Source organism: Haliotis asinina, chromosome 4 (genome assembly GCF_037392515.1).
Source record: "Haliotis asinina isolate JCU_RB_2024 chromosome 4, JCU_Hal_asi_v2, whole genome shotgun sequence".
NCBI classification, from domain to species: Eukaryota; Metazoa; Mollusca; class Gastropoda; order Lepetellida; family Haliotidae; genus Haliotis; species Haliotis asinina.
In genome coordinates this window covers 5,824,466-5,845,005 of record NC_090283.1, presented here as the reverse complement: position 1 = coordinate 5,845,005, position 20,540 = coordinate 5,824,466, and the positions used below count along the sequence as shown (strand labels likewise).

At 42.6% G+C, this 20,540-nt stretch overlaps 2 protein-coding genes across 2 annotated transcripts; one reads left to right on the top strand and one right to left on the bottom strand.

Annotated features, from left to right (window-relative positions):
* Positions 1 to 1,052: 1,052 nt before the first annotated feature.
* Positions 1,053 to 14,641, top strand: LOC137281220 (uncharacterized). Its single transcript, XM_067812344.1, has 4 exons — positions 1,053 to 1,263; positions 8,131 to 8,289; positions 10,476 to 10,569; positions 11,153 to 14,641. Exons 2-4 carry the CDS (start codon positions 8,154 to 8,156, stop codon positions 11,484 to 11,486), a joined length of 564 nt encoding a protein of 187 aa, XP_067668445.1. The 5' UTR covers positions 1,053 to 1,263; positions 8,131 to 8,153; the 3' UTR covers positions 11,487 to 14,641.
* Positions 14,642 to 16,041: 1,400 nt separating this feature from the next.
* On the bottom strand, positions 16,042 to 16,968 carry LOC137282115 (myosin regulatory light chain, smooth muscle-like). Its single transcript, XM_067813843.1, has one exon. It carries the CDS (start codon positions 16,910 to 16,912, stop codon positions 16,436 to 16,438), a length of 477 nt encoding a protein of 158 aa, XP_067669944.1. The 5' UTR covers positions 16,913 to 16,968; the 3' UTR covers positions 16,042 to 16,435.
* Between the last annotated feature and the right edge of the window lie 3,572 nt (positions 16,969 to 20,540).

The window sequence follows — 20,540 nt, the reverse complement described above, 5'->3', positions numbered from 1 at the left end:
TAGACAAGTAACCATACCAACATAACTGAACGTTGTAGCTATTTTATACCGCCCTAATCACTGTATGGTGCTTTAAGTACTTGTCATGTGCACATGGGAAATGAGTCAATGTACGCATGACACGTAACCAGAGAGCGGAAGCAACAAATACCGATAGGAAGTTTCCTCCAGCCTTGATTTTTTTATTTATTCAAACGAGTAATTTCCCATATCATACAAAACACTGGGTATTACTTAATTATAACAACACGGGGGTGTTTTATCTGCAGTTTTAACGTCATCTTCTAATGCACCCACAGTATGCAGCATGTCATTAGGCTGCAGAGACAAACTGACCTTGCACCTTGCACCCTGACCTTGACCTGATAAAACTTTGAAAGTGTTGAATTCACACCTACCTTTGTCGAGCTTTATGTGTTTCATTTGGAAAACGATTGCAATTTTTCGAAACCATCTTTGATACCTTCCTTTGGTCAGGATTGTATCCATGACAACGTGTCATGAAACTAGGTCAGTAAAGGTTGTCCTCCATCATGGACACGCTCAAGCTTCCTTTGACAAAGCATAAGCTAAAAATCACTGATATTTATTTTTATAACGCGCCTTTTTTAGATCATTCAGGTCTCTATTTAAGAAAACAATATCCTAGCAGTCCTCGCTTGACGATATCACCAGTAGTAGATGCAGTGTCACTCAGTCTGGATATGTACCGGTTCTATTCCAACATATGATCACATCGGTGCAGGCACCCTGTTGTGGGACAGGACAAGGCGATAATCTGCCTCCTAACGGTGTTTGATTTGAGACAAGTCTGCAGTATCAGTTCACCACGGCCCGATGTGTATACGCAGAGATTTCCTGGTATAGCATCCAAACACTGCCCTCCCCCAGCGCCTACCCCTTCACCTCCTCTGCAGTGACACAGACACAAAACAAAAGACAAAAACCCAGGCATGCAAACAATCCGCTCACCAAAACTCAACACTATCATCCACGAGCGTATCTCAAAGCCTTCAGTGTGCGATTTCGCAATATGCCCGGATTTACCTCCCTTTGTAATAAGGGTCACTCCACCCCGTTACGTTACGAGCTGTAAATGTTTCACTGACCTCTGACTCCAGTCTGTATTAGAGAACGTGTAACGTATAGGACAGAACTGATGTGAATACCTAGTGGTATTACACGCGTGATTGGAATAGCAAGAAGGGGGGCGTGGCGCTGCGACAAGGCATTATCAGCAACAAGGAAGGTAGCCTGTAACTGGTAAGTTGCACATGTTCTCATAATGACCTCATTCCTTACAGTGCTGAAGATATTAGTATGTTGACAACTTAATGGCGGTTCCCTGGTTGTCAAATGTTGGTTAGACAGTGTAAATATGAGTGAGGTGTTGAGGACGTGACCACTGACTTCACTTGTTGCGGCGTCTTCCATTCACTTTTGTATTCGCTATAATATACAGGTGTGTGGTTCGTGACATACTTTTCAGTTTGATAGTTACACGTAAAAGTGTGTATGTACAAACGGGTAGACGTGTCATTCAACTAATCTCGTGAAATATACACGTGTTTATTCCCTGAAAACACTCAAGGAACGAATCTAAACAAGCTCCCTTACTGGTCATTTACAGCAAACTGTCCTTCTGATCATGCTTAACACCAGTTACTGTTGAACAGCAACAGGTGCTCTTATTATGAACTGAATAATATGATGTAGTTTGGTGGCGAAACTGACAGGCTCAACAGATGGCGCATATCGGAACGCATATGTTTGAGCATTCATGTCGGTGTGTAATGCATTACTAAAATATACACAACGCTAGGCAGGTCGAGAGTGACCCGGTTTGACTGCCACCCTCAGTACAGTAGATAAGAAATCAGGTGACTATACCTCATTTCAAATAAATAGCCATTGACAAGCTCGTATTTCGTTATTCAAGACTGAAGGTCGTTATGTTCGTGTCGCGCTCGCTTATTTAGGATTGTTGACGGCCAGGACATGCTTCAACAAGTGGTTGGTTTTACATGCTGTTCTCGACACAGTTGTACATCTCTGACCGTCATAGGAAAATACAACCCAACGTTGTGTCATTCAGGAAATAGATACTACACAGTGCATCCGTATTGAAAGTGTCATCTGATAATGATCATGTTTACACTAACTAATAATCTTGGACATGGTAAACAGATAGATTGATTAGCAAGAGTTGATATATGAACATTTAAAACAGCTGATACAAAATCAAGCCGTTTACACACATATCTGATTTGCTCCTCGGTAACGCAATCCAGTGTCTTATCAACGCCATAATGAATCTTGTCAGTTTGTAATGGAGTATTGTATTTGCTTATCACCAGCGGTTGTTGCATCTGTGACACTAATGCTGCCTAAGCAGCGGTTGGGTCGGTGATGTCTCTCTCTAGACAACCAGGTTGTTTCCGGACGTTGTGTCGCATGATGTCTTCGGGACGGTGACACGTAATCACAGGGTATCAATGACCTATTTTGTTCGGAATTCATACTAGGGTTATATTTTCTTGAACGTATGACATCTGCCTGTACCGAATACACTGCAAGATATGGACGGTTGTATCTGCTAGAGCCTGGCCTCCATACTGACGTTGTATCTGCTAGAGCCCGGCCTCCATGCTGATGTTGTTTATCCTACAGTCCGGGCCTCCATGCTACCGTTGTATATGCTAGTACTTGGTCTCCGTGTTGACGTTATTTATGCTAGATCCTGGCCTCCATGCTAACGTTGTATAAGCTAGAGACTGACCTCCACGTTAACGTTATTTATCTTAGAGTCTGCCCTCCATGCTATATCTGTATATCCTAGAGCCTGGCCACTATGCTAACGTTCTATACGCTAGAGCCTAACGTTCACGCTGGCGTTGTATATGTCAGAGCCGGGCCTCCATGTTGACGTTGTTTATCCCAGAGCCGGGCCTCCATGCTACCGTTGTATCTGCTAGAGCCTGGTCTCCATGCTACCGTCGGATATGCTCGACTCGCTAAAAACTATTACTCCGGAGAACATATAAGTATGAATGTTTTATATATTATAGGCCCGTGGCCTCTTCAGTAAGGTTTGGTTTGGTTTGGAATGTGGGTTCGTGTTGGCTTTGTATATCCTAAAGCCTGGCCCCTATGAAAGAGTTGTGTCTGCTAGAGTCTGGCCTCCATACCAGCGTTGTGTCTGCTATAACCTGGCTCCATGCCAACGTTGTGTCTGCTAGACCCTGGCCTCCATACCAATGTTGTGTCTACTTGAGCCTCGCCTCCATACCAACGTTATGTCTGCTGGGGCCTGGCATCCATTAGAAAACTGTGTCTGCTGGAGCCTGGCCTCCATACCAAAGTTGTGTCTGCTGGGGCTTGGCCTCCATTAGAAAGTTGTGTCTGCTGGGGCATGGCCTCCATTAGAAAGTTGTGTCTGCTGGAGCCTGGCCTCCATACCAGCGTTATGTCTGCTTGGGCCTGGCCTCCATACCAACGTTATGTCTGTTGGGGCCTGGCCTCCATTAGAAAGTTGTGTATGCTGAAGCCTGGCCTCCATACAACAACGTTATGTCTGCTGGAGCCTGGCCTCCATTAGAAAGCTGTGTCTGCTGGAGCCTGGCCTCCATACCAAAGTTGTGTCTGCTGGGGCTTGGCCTCCATTAGAAAGTTGTGTCTGCTGGGGCATGGCCTCCATTAGAAAGTTGTGTCTGCTGGAGCCTGGCCTCCATACCAGCGTTATGTCTGCTTGGGCCTGGCCTCCATACCAACGTTATGTCTGTTGGGGCCTGGCCTCCATTAGAAAGTTGTGTATGCTGAAGCCTGGCCTCCATACAACAACGTTATGTCTGCTGGAGCCTGGCCTCCATTAGAAAGCTGTGTCTGCTGGAGCCTGGCCTCCATACCAAAGTTGTGTCTGCTGGGGCTTGGCCTCCATTAGAAAGTTGTGTCTGCTGGGGCATGGCCTCCATTAGAAAGTTGTGTCTGCTGGAGCCTGGCCTCCATACCAATCTTGTGTCTGCTGGGGTCTAGCCTCCACACCAGCGCTGTGTCTGCTGGATCCTCGCCTCCATACCGCAATTGTGTCTCCTTGGGCCTGGCCTCCATACCAACGTTGTGTCTGCTGGGGCCTGGCCTCTATTTTAGCGTTGTGTCTGCTAGACCCTTGCCTCCATACCAACGTTGTGTCTGCTGGGGCCTCGCCTCTATTTTAGCGTTGTGTCTGCTAGACACTGGCCTCCATACCAACGTTGTGTCTGCTGGGGCCTGGCCTCTATTTTAGCGTTGTGTCTGCTAGACCCTGGCCTCCATACCAACGTTGCGTCTACTAGAGCCTGACCTCCATGCTAGCGTTGTGTCTACTAGAGCCTAGCCTCCATACCAACGTTGTGTCTGCTGGGGCCTGGCCTCCATACCAGCTATGTGTCTGCTAGAGCCTGACCTCCATACCAACGTTGTGTCTGCTAGAGCCTGGCCTCCATACCAACGTTGTGCCTGCTAGAGCCTGGCCTCCATACCAACTTTGTGTCTGCTAGACCCTGGCCTCCATACCAAAGTTGTGTCTGCTAGAGTCTGGCCTCCATGCGAGCGTTGTGTCTACTAGAGCCTGGCCTCTATACCAACGTTGTTGCTGCTGGGGCCTGGCCTCCATACCATCTATGTGTCTGCTAGAGTCTGGACTCCACACAGCGCTGTGTCTGCTGGGGATTGGCAGCAATACTAACGTTGTGTCTGCTGGAGCCTAGCCTCCATACCGCAATTGTGTCTCCTGGCGCCTGGCCTCCGTACCAACGTTGTATCTATCTGGCGTCCATACCAACGTTGTGTCTGCTGGGGTCTGGCCTCCATGCCAACGTTGTGTCTATCTGGCGTCCATACCAACGTTGTGTCTGCTGGGGTCTGGCCTCCATGCCAACGTTGTGTCTATCTGGCGTCCATACCAACGTTGTGTCTGCTGGGGTCTGGCCTCCATGCCAACGTTGTGTCTATCTGGCGTCCATACACCCTAACCTAACTCAGCTACACTGTGCACAACACATAACCCACTAACTCACTAACCCAGCCAAATACTCACTCTGTTAAATGTACATCAAAGGATGAAATCGCAATCATTCCCGAATCTACCCTCAATCATTACCCACCCCTGATTAGGATTGATCTACCGCAACCGTTGCAAAACGTCCAACACAAAACAGCCTCCGAATCCAAAGAAAACGGCCTCTGTCCGTAGCGAAAACAGCCAACATAGTTGCATCAAAGGAGATTACATGATTATATTACATCATGATAGAGAAGAAGGATAATACGGTAGTGTTTTTATTGACGAGGATGTGAATTTAATCGTAAGTTTTAAATTTATATCTGCCATAAAACAGTTGTTTCTGTCCGACGGTGACAGGTGTTTACAGTCGTGAAATTATAACTTGTTTTTAATCCGAATATGTCTAGAAATTGCCGGTGTGAATTCAGGTCAACATATCCAATCAACCCGCTACTTCCTGTGTACTGGCGGACGTGAGAGAGAGAAACATACTTTCACAGTCAACCGTCGTGTAACTATACCATGTTTTTCGGTGTGTTTATTCAATAATTCATTGTTGACGGATAAAGGTGAAAGTCCGAAATAACCCTCTCCGGTTACCTGCCACTATTGTCGAGGAGGTGATCACAGACACGATTGACCCTGATTAGCAAGCGGCATTTATATCGCTTTATGAAAGAATTGAAATATTGGGGTTTTTTATAGATAGGGTTCTCATCTATTCTAGATATCTCTTTACTATACGTTTCCCAACATCTGTGGAGAAACAATGTGAAAAAAACGGCATTATAACACATTTTGTATTTTTCAGAAACAAATTTAGAGTGGTAAATAAATAATGTGAAAATACAACTTGCAGATGTACGATATACAACTTTGCCATGACCATGTTATTATTGTTGCTGCCTTAATATTATGACATTGATTTAGAGATGAATGAAAGCAAAATAAAATGCATGCAAGTTTATAGACTGGCCGTCTTCTTTAAACCCAGAGGCCCTTTTCTCTAACAGTGGTGGCCGTTTTCTCGTGAGCGGTGGCCTTTTCTCGAACACATTAAGGAGAAAGTATCTAGGACACATTAAAGGGAAAGTATCTAGGACACATTAAAGAGAAAGTATCTGGGACACATTAAAGGGAAAGTATCTAGGACACGTGTGATTTCTCTTCTGAAACAACGAGGTGTAAATAAACATGCACAGGGTCCATATACTGCCATATGCATGATGTTCACTAAATGCCCAATCCATGTCCACATCCTGTTGTTCCGGGTAATGAACACTTACACAATGAGCTCCGGAGCTCTGCGGTTGAGCCCGTCAAAAATTTTGAAACAGGATGTGGTTTGATTACATCGCGATACCCGTTGATAGAACGTCGCTCAGCTCGTAGATAGCTCTCTTGTTCCGTGTGACGCAGAGGTGGTAGTAGTGTTGGGCATGAGCAGGTGTTGTTACTGCTTTCTTATTGTGATTTGACGATAAGGGTGGGTTGTATACAGGGAGAGGTGACAGTTTGAAATATATTCGCCATTGATGCGCAATATGTATGTGCACTTATTTGGAAGAGTGCGTGCGCGCCTGTGTGTGTCGGCTGCTGGGGTGGGGATGAGAACACTTGGCAAAACACCACATGGGTTACCCTCGTCGCTTGGTCTGAACCAAACGGTCCAGATGGTTGATATCCTCAAATGACACGAATGTGCAAAAGGTGACATAGAGCATTATAGGTGACACGGGTGTGTACTGTAAGTAACACAGGTGTACTATAGGTAACACAGGTGTAATATAGGCGACAAAGGTGTACTGTAGGTCACGCAGGTGTACTGTAGGCGACAAAGATGTAATGTAGGTGCCACGGGTGCACTATAGGCGACAAAGGTGTACTGTAGGTCACGCAGGTGTACTATAGGCGACAAAGATGTAATGTAGGTGCCACGGGTGCACTATAGGCGACAAAGGTGTACTGTAGGTGACACAGGTGTACTGTAGGCGACAAAGATGTAATGTAGGTGCTACAGGTGCACTATAGGCGACAAAGGTGTACTGTAGGTGCCACATGTGTACTATAGGTAACACAGCTGTACTATAGGCGACAATGGTGTACTGTAGGCGACACAGGTGTACTATAGGTAGCACAAATGTAATGCAGGTTACACAGGTGCATCATGGTTAACACAACTGTAGCACAGGCGACAAAGGTGTACTAATGGCGATACAGGTGTACTACAGGTGACACAGATGTTCTGTAGGTGACATGATATAGTATAGGTGACACATGTATTGTACAGGTGCCACAGGCTTAATGCTAGTGACATGAGTGCATTGTGAATTGTAAGTTTAACACAGGTGCCACACTTGTAGTAATGGCACATGTGTATTGTAGACATACTACAGGTGATAAAGGTGTTCGTGTGATAACACAGCTGTATTGTATTGCAGGTGCTAAACGTATATTGTAGGTGACTAGAGAGTTTTATAAGTGACACAGGTGTTGAATATGTGGTAACACAGATTTAGTAAGGGGACCAAAAGCATGACTTGTATGACATATGTTTATAACAGGTGACACGTGTGGTAAAAAGGGTTCAGAGGTACTAGGGCTGACAAATGTGACAAATGAGTAGGACAGGTAGTACATGTGTAGTACATGTAACATACGGTAATACACGTGGTAGAGGTGTAGTTCTGGTGAAACGTGTAGTGCAGGTGACATCGGTGTAACACGGGTCACAAAGGCGTAGTACAGGGGACACATGAGTAGGGAAGGCGACACAGAGGTTGTACACAAGTATAGTGCAGATGAAACAGGCGTAGATCGGTTGTCACACGGGTGGTATAGTTGACACAGGTGTAGTGGGTGTAACGTAGGTGTAGTGGAGGTGCCGAATGTATGAACTGGGTGACACATGTATAGTAGGCACCTGCATTCTATATTCCATTACCAAGCAGCCTTTCGTCTCCGTCTACTCCAGCCAGTCCCAGACCCTCAGTTCCCTTCCACTTAACTCACACACTTCCTACATATGCGATTCTCTGGGTTGAACGGTATATAACAGTGTTTCAAGTCACCATGTTTTGTATTTTCAGTACACCATTGCCTGTGTACGTAAATGTCTGTGACCTCTGACCCTACTACAGATGGCAGCACAAGCTCGGGTGAGAGCGGTTTCGGGAGCACCACGTCACCAACGGCGTCAGCAGTAACACTGAAGTCGTCAGTCAGTACAACATCGAATTCACCATCCGGTATGAGCGTCATGTACATGTAGATAACTCCATCTTTTACTGATACAACCCACTTGTAGATGTAGTTACAACCCTCTATCCCTGATACAACCCACCTGTATATGTAGTTACCACCCTCTATCCCTGATACACCCCACCATTACATGTAGTTACCACCCTCTATCTCTGACACAACCCACCTGTATATGTAGTTACCACCCTCTATCCCTGATACACCCCACCATTACATGTAGTTACCACCCTCTATCTCTGACACAACCCATTATTACATGTAGTTACCACCCTCTATCTCTGACACAACCTATTATTACATGTAGTTACCACCCTCTATCCCTGATACAACTCACCTGTATATGTAGTTACCACCCTCTATCCCTGATACAACCCACCTGTATATGTAGTTACCACCCTCTATCCCTGATACACCCCACCATTACATGTAGTTACCACCCTCTATCTCTGACACAACCCATTATTACATGTAGTTACCACCCTCTATCTCTGACACAACCTATTATTACATGTAGTTACCACCCTCTATCCCTGATACAACTCACCTGTACATGTAGTTACCGTCCTCTATCCCTGATACAACCCACCATTACATGTAGTTACCAATCTCTATCCCTGATACAACCCACCTGTATATGTAGTTACCATGGCCACCCTCTATCCCTGATACAACCCACCATATGCATTACATATAGTTACAACTCTATATCCCCTATACAACCCACCTGAAAGTGGAGGTCCCTGAGAAAATGTCTAATTTTAGACTCTTTTTTAAGTTTTCGCAGAAATTCATTGCTGGATTGTACCTATAAGTTGTGAAATGTTGACAGTAAATGCGTTGTTATTCGACGTAAAGGGAATGTTGAATGTTGTTATCCTCTTATCTGGATACTGACCTGTCACTATGAATCTTTATACATACATCTTGCTTTGAGTAGTGACGAAATTTTTTCACATGCCTCAATTTTCTTACTGGAGAGATAGTGTAAACACATGTTAACAAACTGACTCACACATCTGTTTGATACGATGCGAAAACAAACCTTTCGGTGTTGAAAGAAACACATCTCTAACACCTCAAGTGCAGTTGACTTGTCAAACAGACAACATTCCGCTGATTTTACATCCCCTTTTATGATCAAGTATCCTGTTCAACATGTCTCTTCAGCCCTGCATACTGCGTGCTAGTGTTATGCAAACAAAGTCGGCTACATGTGTAGATATCTCATTTACATGCCATTATTTACGACATCTTGACAGACCCGGATGCAGGTCTACTTTGACGCATTGTTAGGTTGCCATAGAAACTGTAAGGATCTCACTTGATGGACAACATCAACTGTATGTACAGTGGATGTACCCATATCGCTTCAATTTATAAAAAAAGAAATAATAATTCGACATTTGAAAACAGTAATTCTTTTACTCCTACAGGTTTTTGACTTCGGAACTAATGAGGTACATGAGCATGGGTGAAAACAGAGGAAGATGCGTGTATATCTATCCCGTTTAATATGTTACAGAGACAGTGGTTGAGTCAATGCGATGGATAAATCTGGAATAATGATATGCATTATTAAATAAAAATACCTTTGCTTACCGACCCGTAAAGGTCCGGGTTAGAATATATCTTCAGTATGCTATGCTTACGGGATCGGGAGGTCATGGTCGCTGACGTGATTGTCACATGGGTTCAAATTCGTGCGGATAGATGCTTATGCTGTTGATCACTGGATTGTCTGGTTCGGACTCGACTATTTACAGACCGCCGCCATATAGCTGGAATATTGCGACGTAAAATTAAACTCACCCACCTTTGTAAATTACATATACATGAACTGCATATTTAAGACTAATCTCATACTACAATATTATCTATAAACGTATTGTACAATTTTGTAGATTCGACCGATTTGGGGGTATGCTAGCTTTTTCAGTCTCCACATGGGTACAGTGTGTGAAACCCATACCTGGTATCCCCCACTGTGATACTGCTGCAGTGTTAATAAAAGCGGCATGAAAAACATACTCACTCACACAGCACACTTAGAGGTTCATCACTGTCAGTAAAACATGTTGTTACGTTTTACCAGTCCTGGCCTAACCCGAAGTGTAAATTTTGCTGACATCACTCGCTGCGTCACAGTTTATGAAAATGTACTTGTGTGTTGCAGGTATGAACGCTGGGACTGGCGTCGGCGTGGCCATCGGTGTCGGGTTGTTGTTTCTTGGCTGTGTGCTTGTCTTATATTATCTACACAAAACAGGGTAAGTTTTTAGTTTGATGTAGGTATTAGCGTATATACTCAGAATCGAAACACTATCATCGCATCGTGACAGGCCCATGCACGTGGTCTGCTATATACATGCTGACACGATGAAAATGGTCAGTAGACGGAGGGGTACCGGCGGGTAGCCTAGTGGCTAAAGCGTTCGCTGATCATGCCGAAGACCTAGTTTCGAATCCTCACATGGGTAGAGTGTGTGAAGCCCATTTCTGTAGTCCCCAAGCCGTGATATTGCAGAAATATTTGCTAAAAGCGGCGTAAAACCATACTCACTCTGTCTTGTAGATCTATTTGTATTCCAAACTACAACTCGGTCATGTTTTGTATGGTGGACATGTGCACGTCTATCAGGTCTGATGGATCTGGAACGACGCGCTCACCCTTTTGCCTGTTGTCAGTAATTATTCCTTAGAGTGATTAAATAAACTGAGGTTTATGATGTGATAGGGGCCTTAAGGGTCGCTTCGCTGTCTCTCACACGAGCAAGAGTTGAGCTTTGTGATGTACATGCGTTTTAAGGGTAATTAGAATATTTATCTCACCAGAGAGTCGGTCTCTTTTAGGAGGTTGAAATGGTTCACCGCCAGGGGTCGCCCTCGAAGATCATCAACTTCCAGCAGCCGTCGCCCGCTCGAACCAGACGACACGGAATCCGTGGACGCCATGCCTCGCGCTCCAGAGAGCGACATGTTCGCCATCTCTGACGACCACGACCCCTACCACGACCGCGACAACGACCGTGAACAGGCTGAAGACGGTTACTACTATGACGAAGTGTTTGGAAGTTCGGCATTTGAGGACGAAACCACGAAGGCATCAAACAAAGAACTGTTCAGTGCGTCATCAGACGAGGTTCCTGACTTGCTGCTGAGGGTGGATCCAATCAACTTTAAATAACGACGCTGATATGAGCCAAGTTACCTCTGTTCAATAAACACCGCCCAAACTCATAATACAGGTTATCACTGAAAGTGAGAGTCACTATACAGAAAGACCGGAGTGGTCGGCCCTGGTTCAAGGACTGTCGGACAATTACCCGTCCCAATGCTTTCGAACCAGGAAGTGTCGTATTTTATGTTTTGTATCCGTCAATCTAGCATCAAATTATCACGCTAAGTAACTTTGGACATTGTCTCACCTGCACCCAGAGTCCTGCCCTAAACTGACATTATTATCAGCCATTAAGAGAGATCGGTTGTCATAGAACTATGCCGACGGTGACAGCAAACTACACCTGTTTCGATGACGATCCAGGTGGTCTGACTGTGATTGAGATTGGATAGTGTCTCGACCCTGGATAGTGTGTTTTGTAGCTATAGGATAGTCGGCATTGTGAATATTATGGTTTCTTATTAACACAGTGATATACGTATGTTATTCATATGCATTTTAGTATTCATAGTTTATACCTGATCCCCATTTTGTTCTTCTGCTTCATCAATATGGACAATTTCATCATCGACAAATCTGAATATACTGAGGAATATAATTAAGTGTGTAGATGCAGTATGAAGAGGAGTGCAATACATATGCCCTGTATTTGTTATGCACAACCCGACCAGAATACTGACTCTGATGATCAACATATTAACTCTAAACAGGTTACCGTTTATTATAGTAGTGTTGATGGATTTAATGCATTAAATTTAAATGATTTAATTTAATCATTAAATAATTAAATGAAATGCAAATGAATGTAGATCACGTGAATGGAGACCACGTGAATGTAGACCAATACATCTTCTGTGTTGTGCGTGTGGCTTTCTTCACGATAGAAAAAAACAACAACACATTGTTGTTATTTTTATAAGATGATTTATGTATTTTGAGTATACTGTTTCTGTAACGATTTTGATTGATGACATATCCTGAGGTAAGCATTGTCACTGGCCAAGGGCGTACATTGTGCCAATCCTCTACGGTCTCCTAAGTATTTATTCCAAGCTTTACATAAATTATATATATTGTTATTGTTATGTTAAGCGAATGTATATGCACGTTGTTAATTTCGGAAATTATATGAGTGTCTTAACAGTGTGATTGGACAGTTCCGAATGTGAAAAAATGACATCAGCACAAATCGTGATCTCAACCAAATTCACCATGGTTATTGTGTATCTCATCAAGTGTCCAACGTCACTGCCATTCCAATAAACTATTCTACAGTACACATGTACGCGATTGTAGGTATAGACATGAAACATTTGTTTTCATCGACAGGTTTCGGTAACCGTTGTAACCTTTTGATGTAACCTTCTTCGCTGTATTATCTGCTCTGTTTGGATCCATTTGTTGAAATATCTTGTCCTGGTTCGAAGAGGGTGGGGGGGAGCAGGAGGGGGATTCTTTAAAATGTGTATTATGCTGGGCAGATAATCTGTGATGTTGTGTTGTCTCAGATGAGGATTGGTATTTTTTCTATAATCTAACGCTGTCATTATTTTCAGAATGCGCAGTAAGACATTGATTTTGAAATCACAATGTGTACTGTTATATATTACTAGAACAATACCGTCAGTGCATTATCTAACGGAATCTTCAGCTGTTAATATGACCTCATACTGCAGCAGCCCATGTCGGAAACCATTGTAACAATCGTCATGATAGAACCAATCAGTCTGAAGAGACTCAAAGTAACTGCATCGATTTTGTGCCCTTCCGTGTAGAATATCTGTGCCCGTTTGATGTGTCATGCCACCTGCAGACACTCATATACTCGTGTTACCTCGTATACTCATACACTAACCTACCAGTCTGATGTGCGCACTGTCCTGCTGGAGAGGCCATGATAACACATTACAGCATGTACCTCTCAATGTTATCTGGACTAGATACAACACATGTCTAAACTGTGTTAATTACTATAGGTTCAACACGTGTGTATCAAAGTAAACGATCCTCATTACATAAGCATTTAGAAGGGGGCTGATTCGATAATTCGTTATACAATGGAAGGTGCTCTTATTTTACCGAGTCCCTCAGGTCTGGTTTATGTCACTGTTATTCTTGTGTGAAGACGGTTTACCTTTTCAGTTCAAATATTTTCCTTATCCGCGTTAGCAATATTCGTAGAAGGAAGTGTTTCATGTTTGCTATGAAATAGGTTCATATTTCGCTCTCTGTCCATGCCATTTTGCGTGACACTGTCTAGCACACACAGGCATTCGAAAGGGTAGATCTTGGACCTTCTGGCAGGTCTGTTACACATGTATGTTAGTAGAACCATGTCTATATAATTTACAATTGATGCTGTATGTGATATATTGTGTATGTGAACATGATTCCCCAGTTAAACCAAAGAATGGGATGGTTGTAAGCGTTTTCGAGTTTACATGCGCTAACATTGGGTTCTCATCTCTATAAGACTGTGATCTTCATACAGATGTTAACCTTTGTAAGGATGAATGTACAGAGCATATATTGAAAAGCAAAAGAAGCGCAATTTTTGAAAATATCAAATGTCTTTAGATTAAGCGTTGATGTTTATGTCTACTGTGTAAACACTTGACATAAATTCAAGAGCTGCGTTTCCTTTCCTGTTCAATATGCTATTGAAGGCTACAGTCCGGGATGTGCAGTCTAACACGTTGGAAACCGTAATCAAGGTACTCTCAGTACTGATTACCCTGGCGTGTCATTGAGCTTTGGTAACACCATCGTCCGTAGCACCACCAGCTGCAATGCCAGCTACAAATCGATATGGTAGACCATGTTGCTGGCCTTCAATAACTGAGACCGTTATTGAAATACCTGACCTGATTTATGACCCGCCACATTGACTGCAGGCTTGACAACGATTTCTTCTCCCGTCTACTCTGTATCCACGACCAACCACATACCTGGTGTTGGCTCACTGGTGTCAACCATCATTGTCCAAAGGTATATGTTTGATGTGAATATCTCAGCACTGCATATCTTTTTTCTACAAATGTGAGATGACGTACTGTGTGTGGATGTTGTTCCATGTGACTACTGACCTGAAGGGTCACATGTAAAATTATGTGTATGCAACGAATGAACCATGAATAAAATATTTTATGACACGTTGTACATGTGTGGTTTGTCAGTTTTAGAGAAAGGAGATTCCACGAACCAGATGACCGATCAATCATACTTATGAAAGAATCCAACAATCGGTGTTCATTCTGTTAATCACTTGGTTCCCTGGCAGTTTCCCACTTTTCAATGACATGAAGCAACAACATTGTTTCAAAGCGAAGGCAGCTTATGCCAGTCATGGCAGCTTAGACAAAATGGCCACGGCTAAATATGCCTGTTTTATTGTTTAGATGATAAATGTGAAGTAAAACTATGATTGTGTGAACCGTGTTGAAGACCAAATATTTTCAGTAGGGCTCATGTCACAATATTCCAGGTACAGCGAGCTGTATTGCAAGGGAGATAACTTTTGTAGTGTTCATACAGCTGTCAGAAAGTGGTGATATGATGTTATCAGATTATTGAACAAGGCCTGCACAACATAATCACTCGGAAGTATTAAATTGTCTGCTCGCTCCATTACGTTTCACAAGTGGAGCGATGTCTACCAGTTTACATTAATGAATTCATTTTGACATTTACATTTGATAACAGAAATATTCCCAATACTTTGAATGAAATTTAAGTAGGGTAATATCCTCGAAACTCTCATGATTATATTTAAGGAATGCAGAGTTACTCAGGGGCCTCGGCTCCATTACCTTTAAGGAATGGAGAGCTACCTGGACATTGCCCTATCCATCAAGTTATTGCGTGCTGTGGTCATCATTCGGACAAGAGGTCAACATACGCATCACAACATACGTCACCACACGTTACATTACGTTATCTCAACTTGGAGAGGAACGTGAAGCATCAGATCAATATCTAATGGAGTATGTACAAAACGCTCACTGGAAGGTAATGAGTGTGTTCTACCTTACCCAGTGCCTGAAGAAGAATGCTGGTTCTTTGACAACGGTTACCATGGTGATGCAACTGTCAGAATGCTAAAACAGAGGTACTTCCACGTACAATATTCTAAACTGGACAACTTGTTTACTTTTCAAGCAGAAGATTGGCATGGTGTGTCGCTTTGTTCCCTGGCCGCCATGGCCTGAACATCGCTGAATGCGGCATAAAATAACAGCCCTCAGTGGCAATACCCTCTCCTATTATCTTGAAATACTCATATGTGAATTTATCATAAACAATATCATGCACCAAGCATCCCTTCTCATTCGAACATTTTGTTGTCTTTTTAGGATGTAAGGATAGTTACGATCTACCCGTTTATGATGTCAACTATATATCCTGTACAGACAGACCCCTTATCCCTACACAACGCGCATCACCTATGTTCGTTCCGAGTTAATCCAGACAATTGTACTAGCTGCTCTGGATCAACGTTGCTCCTCGGTTTTGCGAATGAATAGTATTGATATAGCATTCCTACACGCAACAGACACTGGAATTATGTATATACATGATCGCATGTCGATTTATTCAGTTGTTTGAAGACAAGGTCTCAGATAGTGACTTTCATGAACAGGATGGCTCCACAATAATGAACGCAGATCTAATCTAATCTAATGTGAATAGGTAATTACAACAGTTTTTGCATGACAGTCACCTTTTGCAAGACAAAAAGCAAGTCAAGGTCACATGTAACATACAATTTAGGCATTGTTTTTTAGCTTTCCTTGCTTTGAAATTCTTCTGAAAGTTAATGAATTGAGGGAAGCACATGTATAATACAGGACATGTTTTTCCTCTGCAGGACTAGCTCACCGGTGACGAAACAATGGAATAACCTTGGTCATATCTTGTCACGTCTACTTCACAATGTAGATATGTAGCTTGTTAAGTTAGGCCTTGGTCATTTCCTCGTCATCCTGTTTCCCTTTGACCTTGGCAGTGAAGGCCACGTAGTTGAACATGCCTTTGGAAATAGGGGCCTCCTTCCACGTCTGTTTGATCTCCTCCTTCGTGAAGTTGTCTCCCATGTTCTCCAGGAGATCCTTGATGTATTCCTCGGGTAGCACGCCCTTTCCTTCCTCATCAAACATAGCGAAGGCACTTCGGATGGTCTCTTCGCCGTCCGTCCCTCCCATCTTTTCCCCGAACAGGTTGAGGAAGGTGGTGAAGTTGAGGGGACCGGGAGCCTCCTTCAACATCTCCTTCAGTTCGGAGTCGGCAGGCACTTTGCCCAGGTTGCCATAGATGCTCTTCAGATCGTCTATTTCGATGACGCCGTCCCTGTTGACGTCGATGAGGGCGAAGGCTTCCTTGAACTCCTGCACCTGAGACTGACGGAACATGGACAACACGTTCTGGGGAGCCATTGCTGGATGAAAGAACTGTGAGCAGTCAACGTCAGACTTCTAAACGCAGTGGAAGTGGGAATGATTTTGCAAGTGGAAGTCCTGTCAATATATGTCGGAATTGGATGTCACGTGACTTTCTTTACACAGTTTCGCATTACCAGCAATGGAGCACTAGCCAGACAGATCACGTGACTACATCGTCCAGTCCTGCGTACCCCCTGCCACGTGCATATGTAAGCAGCAAGCTGCAATGACTGGGCTCCTGCTGCGACGACTGTGCACATTAAGTGGTCAGCATCAATGATGTTGCATAACAGACTGCTAACTTCAAATTTCTTACGTTTTCTACTCCATGTCACAAGCATCGGATTTCAAATTTACTGACATATTCTACATTTAACATTCCTTTGTGCTTGCTGACTTGCATCATCGTGGGCGACTCATGATAAACCCAGTGACACGATATGGTCAAGAAGGGCACTGATAGACCTTTTGGTTAGATATATATAAGCACATTTCTAGTTTCTGAATCACAGCGAAATAGTGATGATGCCACGTGCTCACAGGAAGGGCACATCCGTCAAAAAGCACGCGCAGAGGCACGTTAAGTACATATATCAGTGTAAATAAAAATGGGCCATATCCTCAGGTGTATAACCTAAAAATGTACATATGGACTCGTCTTTCGTATACATGTAATGCAGTAGTGTATATTTGGGTTGAACCTTTGTGATAACGTCTGATGTTAACTGAACGCTGAACAACGGCAGTGTTATAAAAGTGGCAATGTTTATACAGTTTAACTTTTTTCAACTCCTAATACGTAGTAAAGCGGCGACACTGTTTGTGGTGGGAATCGTACACTGAGCATAGCCTGATCCAGGAATTCCCAAAGCCTGGGATCGAACACTCTGAAACAGTCTTGCGTCGTGTTGGCTGGTAGAGTTGAATGAAATGTGCAGTTCATATTACCGAATTTCTGAAACAAAATCTTATATTCCTTACAATTTAAGAGCTAAATGTTTTTCTTTAAGGTTGTCCTTACAAGACTTAATGGTACGTATACACCTGGTGTCATCGCGCTTTCCATTATCTGACTTTAGTGCCATATGTTTACTAGAATGATTGTTTGAAAACTTAAGATTGATTGAGTACAGCGTTTGGTGCTACAATAGCCAATAAAAGTTTCCTTATGCCTGTAATGTGTCAGTTTCTTTGAAATACATAAGTGATGTAGACCGAGACACACGTTTCAGTGAAAGGCAAACCTGTGTTAATGTCATGTTCAGGATACAATTCTGTTGATCAAAGCTATCAAAGTATCTCTGTATAAACAATCCATAGACATATGGAATATTCCACACTGATCGGGTAACCGTTAAAAATTCTCTGCATCACGACGACCAGACAAAGGCATGCACTGCCCCAAGCGATTGACAGCGGGTGTTTAGATGTGTCGGAGCATAATCGTCACGCATGAGTTAAATCACAAATACTGATCATGTTAGGAATTGAATAAATAATCATAAGAACCACTTAAAATCATCCACATAAACGTGAGTTACGCTTATTTATCCATAAATTTCTGACCGTTGCAGAATCCCAGATTGATCTCATTTTTTCAGAAAATTTCAAATTTAATTGAAAATTGAGTGAATTATATATACATAAACATGAACGCTAACTTTTATGAGATTTCGTGTACAGACTGCAAGGCCTGGTGTGACAGTTCACCATCCACAACTCATCAATAACAGTACACATGCCATTCCGCTTCTCTGCTCAACCGTACATTCTTCTACCACACCACGATCCACCCAATCCCAACCCCTCGTCAAGGTGCCCTACCGGGACCTCACCTCTTCTAGTACACCGCCAGGTGGCGGTTGAAGTGTGTGCGTAACGAACACAGTCATTGTATATGATTGCTGATCGCCATCCCTCTGTGATCTGAGTTAAATGGCCTACTTGCGTAACATTTCTTCCGGGTTACGTTTCCCGAAGTCAGCGATAGGGTAGAAGAGCAATGAAAGTTTTAAACATTCATTTCATCTTGAATTTTCTGAATTGTACATCAGATAAATAGTTACAACTGATAAAAACACAATATTTTTTATTTGTTTGCTTTTTTAATAAATTTAGTAATGGACGATCAAGAAACCACCTTGATGCAGTGTTTTGATTCGTGATCTCCTCGGTGTGTCTAAATGTCATTATTTATGTACACCATGTCCACATACTTCACCAAACAAAGAGTAAACGTACACAGTGAATTTAATCAAAGTCATAGTCATGACTAAGAAGCAAGACTAAGATGAACTGAGTGAGCCAGCGAGTGAATTTAGTTTTTGGCCTCCGTTATCAATGTACCAACATTATAGCGGATGGGGACACCAGAAATGGGCCTCACATATTGTACTGTGTTCTGGCTCTTTCAGTCTGTTTTGTTCTATAGAAATCTCAACGTCTGTGTTCTTAGCGTGCAAATGTCAAACCCATTCTCGTTTCTCTTTTTTCCAAGAAGAAGAATACCAAACCATACTATTAGAGACAGCTTCCTGTGTTTCATGTCGCATTGAAAGAGACATTACTGAACTATTATCAACATCTAAACATTTGTGCAATGCGAATTTAAATCACTGAGCATTAAATCACATCCATATATCATTATGGTTGTAATGTTTTGTGTTGCTGTTTTCTGTTTGTTGTTTTTCTTGTATATTTAAGTATTTACTTTAGTTTATCTGTAACCAAAGCCAATTAGAACTATTCTGTAAGCAGTGAAATACTGCAGTTTGCGGTCTAAGTATGGTGCTACACCGAGAAGGAAGTTACTTCGTAACACACCAAGATAAATGTGAGGCACTAATTACAACCGAATAAAATTAGTAATATGTAAAATATTCTGAAAGTAGATGCATTGAACACAGTATATATTCTGTTCTCAAAAATAAAACAAATAAAGATGATGTCATTTCGCTACAGAAAACAACTACACATTACATAGATGAGCTCAACGCCATCTTGTTGCAGATTAATCGAGCTATTAGTGCCTGGTGAGGATTAATCTGTCATTAATCTGCCCAGTAGTTTATGCGACAGTAGAGCGTTCACAACCACAGAGTGTTGAGCAGCAGAACTCTGAGGCCAGGGGTATGGGACTGGGGGAAACATTTTCCGCTTACAAAGATCTTACTTAGACATAAATAACGATAATTCAACGAGGAGCTTCCCAGGGCTGACGGGAAGTGACCACGTGACTGATATCGGTCAACTGTGGGTTATGAGTTATACATTAATTATATGTCATCATTAGGGATGCATATTTCAATATCAAAACGCTTAATGACCTTTTATTAATATTGATTATCATTTAATCTTTGAGAAATTTGTTAATAATTTTTCATATATGCTTCGTAAATTGATACAGTTTTATAATTGGTAGTTCAGATTATCAACTTGATTGTCAGTGGCTGTATCCTCAAAGTGGATGAAAGAACAGTAAAATTATTGTCCTCCAGTGAAGGTATGTACATCCAAAACTTTTACGCTTAAAATTAATCTTACCAGAGTTTAAAACGTAGTATTTGTGTTCTTTCAAAATTTCTGCTAAATTGTTGGTACAACGGCAAAGGGCTGAAGGGAT

What these genes read in the sequence shown, in the direction of transcription:
- LOC137282115 (XM_067813843.1), bottom strand. Translation starts at nt 16,912, where the DNA reads ATGGCTCCCCAGAACGTGTTGTCCATGTTCCGTCAGTCTCAGGTGCAG.
- LOC137281220 (XM_067812344.1), top strand. Translation starts at nt 8,154, where the DNA reads ATGTCTGTGACCTCTGACCCTACTACAGATGGCAGCACAAGCTCGGGT. An exon ending in AACATCGAATTCACCATCCG is followed by an intron (nt 8,290 to 10,475) that starts GTATGAGCGTCA and finishes TGTGTGTTGCAG; the next exon opens with GTATGAACGCTGGGACTGGC. An exon ending in TATTATCTACACAAAACAGG is followed by an intron (nt 10,570 to 11,152) that starts GTAAGTTTTTAG and finishes GGTCTCTTTTAG; the next exon opens with GAGGTTGAAATGGTTCACCG.